Below are 8,050 nucleotides of genomic sequence, written 5' to 3' on the forward strand. Positions count from 1 at the left end.
TCAAAAATCTATTTTACATACTTCCAGGGGATTTAACATGATGAGTGAAAAATTCTAATATCGTTACTAGGACCTAAATGGTATTTGGGCTCCTGAGTGGCGCCGTGGTCTGAAGGCACTGTATCTCAGTGCAAGAGGTGTCACTACAGTCCCTGTTTGGAATCCAGGCTGTATCACATCCGGCCGTGATTGGGAGTCCCAAAGGGCGGCACACAATTGGCCCCAGCGTCGTCCAGGTTTGGCAGGGGTAGACCGTCATTGTAAATAGGAATTAGTTCTTATTAACTGACTTGCCTGGTAAAAATGAAAATAATAATAATTTGTACCACGTGATAAACCTTAGCATTTGGAAACAGTGCCAGGGAATTAAAACCAAAGCACGGATTTCTATCATAACATGTCCATAGACTGGTTACAAGATAAGATAGCCAATGTGTCATTTTGTAATTTGGGTGTACTATCCCTTTAAATGGCACCCATATTCCTTATACAGTCTACTACTGTTGACCAGAACCCACTGGGTGTACTATATAGGAAGTAGGGTATACTATATAGAGAATAGGGTGCCATTTGGGACAGGACCATAGTGAGATTGAAGGTTGTAGATTGTAATATAAAGGCGTTTACAGACGGGCCACGGTAAGCAGAGAAGGTCACATAAACTTCCGCCCGCCACTATTGGAAAAATACGAGTGTTTTACTTGTAAGCGACGCGGTTCGTGGTGCTTTCTCCGTGAGCAGCTCCGCTGGCTTGGAGCTCAAGGCGCCAAAAAGATTAAATTAGCTGAAGTCTTGAACGGTCGGTGCACATTGTTGACCGATGAGCATCGTTCATCTTGTCAACCAATCAAACAATGTTTTAATGACAATATTCGAGCTGACAACAACCCGGGATCGCTGGTCTCTACAGACGGTATGCGGATTTTCTCATGGTTCAATTGCCATTTACCGCAGCCCGTGTCTAAGCTCCTTAAGTTGACTTATGTCTGTCTGTCTGTCTGTGTCTCTCTCTGACCAAAAGTATCATTAGCATTTCTTCGTTATCCATTCAGTTTATCAGCCATCATCATATTGCACTTTTGACATTAAATAAAGGTTCCTTATTTATACCACGGACCAGGGCACGTAATATCTCGTTTAGTGTCCCTGCTTGATCCCATGTCCTTCAGGGCTGAATTCCTTTCTCTTTTCTGTAGATCTGATCTAAGGTGTCTTTCTGCAGTCCCAGAATGTACTTGCATTAGGTCCTGCCCTGCTGTCCTTCAAAATGACAACATGGCTGACAAATGGCCAAGTGGACCTCTTCAGTTCCAAGTTGAAAGTTCACTGGCCAGTTGTAATGAATACAACAATTCTTAGCAGAACCATATCACCACCAGGGGGAGCAGTAGGGAGAGGAGCAGACCTGGAGGGACCAGGAGGAGAGGGTGGTGGAGGGATGGCTGCCCAGCAGTGGGGTACTCCTCGCAGGGCCCGAGGACCTGGCATCGTGTCCTCTCACACAGGACGCCTTTGAAACCCGGAGCACAGTGGCACCGCTGATGGTGGTGGCACGTTCCTCCGTTCTGACAGAGAAGCATGGCGTTGTCACACACATGAGCTGTGAAGAGAGAGAGAGAGAGACAGAGAGAGAGAGAGAGAGAGAGAGAGGGGAGAGGAAAGGGAGAGAGAGAGGAGGGGAGAGAGAGAGAGAGAGAGAGAGAGAGAAGAGAGAGAGAGAGAGAGAGAGAGAAAGAGAGATAGAGAGAGGGGGAGAGGAGAGGGAGGGGGAGAGGGAGACAGGGAAGAGGGTGAGGGATAGAGGGGGGGAGAGGGAGAGAGGGAAGAGGGGGGAGAGAGAGAGAGAGAGAGAGAGAGAGAGAGAGAGAGAGAGAGAGGGAGGTGTTAAAGGATCATGAGTTTTTACTAATGTTACAACACATGTCCCTAAAGACATGGTAGCTTAGTTGTGGTAATGATCTGTTTACCTATAAGTACAAACATAGTTATGTTTTTGGGTTATTACATATTTATTAACTTATTTCCAGATAACCTCTAAACAACCTACAATGCATTATTTGTCAACGTCATATGGAGGACCTACTCTGTGCTACCGAGTTTGTAGCTCAAGCTGGCTTGCATTAGCCACATCTCATGCTATTCACAGACATTTTGGCTGTGTTATCTAGTGGGAATCTGGTAGTACGGTCTGGTGCTTCCTTGCCGTGGGCTCAAAAGGAAAGAAAAAAATCATACCTGCTTGTTCTAATTATACCTCCTCTGTTCTCCTTTTTATCTTGACAACTGTTTTGCATGTTCACTGTGAAGAAGGCTACAGGAGTTTTGTAACTTTTCTCCATCTTGGCTTAGTGCTAGCGCGCTTAGCTGATGGACATCTGGAATCTATCTTTTTGGATTTCGGTACAGTGAAGTGGCCACCTCCCCCTCACTTGTTAGCTAACTTAAAGTTTTACCATCGGATTGGCCCCAAACTTCAACATGTATATATCTTTGCTTTTAATCTGCGGTTAAGTTTTTTTGGTTTACATTGTAGGAAATAGGCTGGCTAGACGGGTCCTGTATATTACATCACACCCCGGAAAAACATTTTCCGACATGACAGGTATTCTTCGGAATTCTAAATCTGTTTTATGTAATAACTCCCATGATAGAAAAGAGAGGTAGAACTTTACATACTAATGCAAATCCATACAAATTTACAATAAGTGTGAACTAAAAAAGGAGGCCATCTGTGAGTACGGTTATATGCACACAACAATACCATTTTGTGAATAGTCAGATGAATATTATAGTTTGATTTAAACATTTACATGCTTTGGAAGCAGAATGATTTCCCTAAAATCCTGTTTATATCTGAAATCAGGCTGCCTGATGGGAATTTGATAAATGCAGAAAATTGCCAATCAAAATGTTCCAGCACAGTGAACATGTACTTTTTGTGAAATATATTTGATTCTGAGTTCGGACAGATAAAGTTTGTATGTTAAAACTATTTCTAAGAGGCATACTTTCAGTTTTTCCAAACTCACTTCACTCGTGCAAAAGAAGGAAGCTAGTGCTGCTCGTGCTAGCGCTGATCGTGCTAGTGCTGCTCGTGCTAGTGCTGATCGTGCTAGTGCTGATCATGCTAGCGCTGATCGTGCTAGTGCTGCTCGTGCTAGTGCTGCTCGTGCTAGTGCTGATCGCTAGTGCTGATCGTGCTAGCGCTGATCGTGCTAGTGCTGCTCGTGCTAGTGCTGATCGTGCTAGTGCTGATCATGCTGCTGATCGTGCTAGTGCTGCTCGTGCTAGTGCTGCTCGTGCTGTGCTGATCGTGCTAGTGCTGATCGTGCTAGTGCTGCTTGTGCTAGTGCTGATCGTGCTAGCGCTGCTCGTGCTAGGGCTGATCGTGCTAGCGCTGCTCCTGCTAGTGCTGATCGTGCTAGTGCTGCTTGTGCTAGTGCTGATCGTGCTAGCGCTGCTCGTGCTAGGGCTGATCGTGCTAGCGCTGCTCCTGCTAGTGCTGATCGTGCTAGCGCTGCTCGTGCTAGTGCTGATCGTGCTAGCGCTGCTCGTACTAGTGCTGCTCGTGCTAGTGCTGATCGTGCTAGCGCTGCTCGTGCTAGTGCTGCTCGTGCTAGTGCTGATCGTGCTAGCGCTGCTTGTGCTAGGGCTGATCGTGCTAGCGCTGCTCGTGCTAGTGCTGATCGTGCTAGCGCTGCTCGTGCTAGTGCTGCTCGTGCTAGTGCTGATCGTGCTAGCGCTGCTCGTGCTAGTGCTGATCGTGCTAGCGCTGCTCCTGCTAGTGCTGATCGTGCTAGTGCTGCTCGTGCTAGTGCTGCTCGTGCTAGTGCTGCTGCTGCTAGTGCTGATCGTGCTAGTGCTGCTCGTGCTAGTGCTGATCGTGCTAGTGCTGCTCGTGCTAGTGCTGATCGTGCTAGTGCTGATCGTGCTAGCGCTGCACATGCGCAGATCACATACACTGCTGTAACTCTGATTAAGCCATTTCTGCCTAAGAATTTGAAAAAATTGCTCAGAAAACCAGGTGTTTTAATCTGCGTATTAAGATAATAGAGTGAGGTGTTTACATGACTAATGCCATAATTGGCCTATTGCCATAATCAGTTTTATACCAAATTATTAGTGTGGACGTAAACGTAATCTGTGAGTATTGGGACACATCTGCTCACTTCGGTTTCAAAAAAAGACTGTGTAATTTTTTTTATTTTTTTTATTTCACCTTTATTTAACCAGGTAGGCTAGTTGAGAACAAGTTCTCATTTGCAACTGCGACCTGGCCAAGATAAAGCATAGCAGTGTGAGCAGACAACACAGAGTTACACATGGAATAAACAATTAACAAGTCAATAACACAGTAGAAAACAAAGGGGGGAGTCTATATACAATGTGTGCAAAAGGCATGAGGAGGTAGGCGAATAATTACAATTTTGCAGATTAACACTGGAGTGATAAATGATCAGATGGTCATGTACAGGTAGAGATATTGGTGTGCAAAAGAGCAGAAAAGTAAATAAAATAAAAACAGTATGGGGATGAGGTAGGTGAAAATGGGTGGGCTATTTACCAATAGACTATGTACAGCTGCAGTGATCGGTTAGCTGCTCAGATAGCTGATGTTTGAAGTTGGTGAGGGAGATAAAAGTCTCCAACTTCAGCGATTTTTGCAATTCGTTCCAGTCACAGGCAGCAGAGTACTGGAAAGTGATTGTTTATGACTGAGACCATAGAAGAAGACCTTGTGGAGGTGTAGTATTTTAGAGACCACGGGGGATTTGAGAGAAAATAACCCTGAAACAAAAGGAACCAATAACCCACAGCAGGCTATCCACATGATTGGCTCTCAAATATCATTCTCGTCATGTAATTGGTGCCCTCCTACCAGGCTCTCCGCGTGATTGGTTCTCTCCTATTAGGCTCTCCACATGATTGACGCCCTCCGATCAGGCTCACCACTTGATTGGCTTCCTCCTACCAAGCTATCCACGTGATTGGTGCCTTCCTACCAGGCTCTCCACGTAATTGGTACCCTTCTACCAGGCTCTCCACGTGTGTTGGGTGTTGGGTTTTGCTAAGTAATAATGACTGTTTTGTAATATTCGTTCCATAATTTGCGCATGTTCTGAATGACATACAGTAGGGATGTGAATGCAAATAGATGAAAATAGATTGAATAAAAATGCTAATTTTCCCCCCTCTCTTCTTACAGAGACATCTACGATGATATAATATTTGCCAAGAGATTGGAGTATTATTGGAATCTCGTTCCTGCATAAGGATGAATCTCATTAACGTTTCTGTGTAAAAAATGGCTCTGGATCATGTATAAGTACACGGTCCAAACAACAGGGGCCTTCATTTACAAAACCTGTACAAAAAATATATCCCAAAAAGGTGCGTACACCAGTTTACAAGCAAAAGTTGGCATTTATAAAAATGTAATTTGAAGTGATAATGTGCTCACTTCCCCATAAACGTTAGAACACATGTTACACACATCTGCTGGTGGTTGAAATATTGTATTGCAAGCTGGCAAGTAAATATTTTGTGCAAATTGGGCATATGATGAAAAGCTTTTTATTTTTTATTTAATTAAATTTTGGATAACAGACACATGTACAAAATGTACAATGTGGACCCAGAGGATATCACTTGAAAGTATTCATTAAAACGCTTGTTTCCGTAGTGGTCCTTGATGGTAAAAACATAATAATTAAAAGACAAGACAAAATGACAAACAACCATAAATACAATCATTTATATTGACATCTTAAAAAGTGTCACTATTTCCTGCACTTCTCCCTAAACTTAAAAATCAACCATATTCATTTCACATTAAAACAATCTATTAATTATACATCATACCTATCATTCTATCATCAATAAATACACTCCACTCCAAATAAATACAATTCACTGCCCCTTGTGCCCCCTACTGACACGTAGTTTCTCTTACTTAGACAACCTTGTCCAAATGAAAACCTTTGCCTGCTTTTCAAATCTATTTCCAATTTGTCCTTAATCTCCAAGGGGAGGCTAGTCCATAGACAAATGCCTGTATAGGAAAACACGCTCCTCGCAGGACTGTTTACTCTTGGGATTTTACAAGACCTGACACAATAGCTCTGGTATTGTAGCTGTGTTGGTTATAGACCATATCAATGTGGTTTTTCAACTAACCTGGGACACGATCATTTAAGATGTCAAACATATGATTAAGTTTAAGTTGGTCCACTCTGGACTCCAAAGGCAACAAGTCCACCTCCGGGAACTCCTGTACCCCTTAGTGGGTCCTAGGTTGAACATTCAGCATATACAGTGCCTTGCGAAAGTATTCGGCCCCCTTGAACTTTGCGACCTTTTGCCACATTTCAGGCTTCAAACATAAAGATATAAAACTGTATTTTTTTTGTGAAGAATCAACAACAAGTGGGACACAATCATGAAGTGGAACGACATTTATTGGATATTTCAAACTTTTTTAACAGATCAAAAACTGAAAAATTGGGCGTGCAAAATTATTCAGCCCCAGTCATGCATCAATGATCATGAGGAAGGTGAGGGATCAGCCCAGAACTACACGGCAGGACCTGGTCAATGACCTGAAGAGAGCTGGGACCACAGTTTCAAAGAAAACCATTAGTAACACACTACGCCGTCATGGATTAAAATCCTGCAGCGCTTGCAAGGTCCCCCTGCTCAAGCCAGCGCATGTCCAGCCCCATCTGAAGTTTGCCAATGACCATCTGGATGATCCGGAGAAGGAATGGGAGAAGGTCATGTGGTCTGATGAGACAAAAATAGAGCTTTTTGGTCTAAACTCCACTCGCTGTTTTTGGAGGAAGAAGAAGGATGAATACAACCCCAAGAACACTATCCCAACTGTGAAGCATGGAGGTGGAAACATCATTCTTTAGGGATGCTTTTCTGCAAAGGGGACAGGATGACTGCACCGTATTGAGGGGAGGATGGATGGGGCCATGTATTGCGAGATCTTGGTCAACAACCTCCTTCCCTCAGTAAGAGTATTGAAGATGGGTCGTGGCTGGGTCTTCCAGCATGACAATGACCTGAAACACACAGCCAGGGCAACTAAGAAGTGGCTCCATAAGAAGCATCTTAAGGTCCTGGAGTGGCCTAGCCAGTCTCAAGACCTGAACCCAATAGAAAATCTTTGGAAGGGGCTGAAAGTCCGTATTGCCCAGCGACAGCCCCGAAACCTTAAGGATCTGGAGATGGTCTGTATGGAGGAGTGGGCCAAAATCCCTGCTGCAGTGTGTGGAAACCTGGTCAAGAACTACAGGAAACGTATGATCTCTGTAATTGCAAACAAAGGTTTCTGTACCAAATATTAAGTTATGCTTTTCTGATGTATGCAATAAAATGCAAATTAATTACTTAAAAATCATACAATGTGATTTTCTGGAATTTTGTTTTAGATTCCGTCTCTCAGAGTTGAAGTGTACCTATGATAAAAATGACAGACCTCTACATTTTTTGTAAGTTGGAAAACCTGCAAAATCGTCAGTGTATCAAATACTTGTTCTCCCCACTGTATATACCCGAAAACATTATTTTTCATGACCTACAATCTCTTTTTCAGCTTTTTTGATAGCAAACTATACCAAGCAGAACAGGCATAATCAAAATGACACTGAATCAAGGTTGAGACAAGCAGTTGCTTTAATGTTAAAATATCTAGTGTTACAATATAAACGTTGACATTTGTTCACCATTTTAGAATGACTTTTAGCAGCAATCAGGTCTCTAGAAAGGGATTGATCTAGATAAGATACACTTGTTTTAGATTTAATCTCCTTGCCTGCACAGTTTACCGTTATTTTGTCAGCCCTAAGCAATCTAAGTTTTGTTGCAAACAAAATCGATTAAGTTTATCCCAAATGTTGCGACAATTTGTTGTCAGTTAACCAATCTGTAACAAAATGCAATTCCTTACTCAGTCTCCTCTATGTAAACTATATCCTTCCCTGATACCAGTATGGCTGAGTCATCAGCATAAAGCAAGAGGTTTACTGTATCTGGCATATCATTA

The 8,050-nt window shown here is 43.0% G+C and overlaps 1 protein-coding gene across 2 annotated transcripts in view; it reads right to left on the bottom strand.

The window, feature by feature from the left end:
* Positions 1-292: 292 nt before the first annotated feature.
* LOC112238181 (netrin-G1-like) overlaps positions 293-8,050 on the bottom strand; it is a 150,703-nt gene continuing 142,945 nt past the window's right edge. For both annotated transcript variants that reach the window (XM_042329156.1, XM_042329155.1), the window contains one exon: positions 293-1,600. In XM_042329156.1, the coding sequence (XP_042185090.1) occupies positions 1,356-1,600 (245 nt within the window). In that variant the 3' untranslated portion in view covers positions 293-1,355. The remainder of the gene's footprint in view (positions 1,601-8,050) is intronic.

The sequence above is a fragment of the Oncorhynchus tshawytscha genome, linkage group LG10 (genome assembly GCF_018296145.1).
Source record: "Oncorhynchus tshawytscha isolate Ot180627B linkage group LG10, Otsh_v2.0, whole genome shotgun sequence".
Classification (NCBI taxonomy): Eukaryota; Metazoa; Chordata; class Actinopteri; order Salmoniformes; family Salmonidae; genus Oncorhynchus; species Oncorhynchus tshawytscha.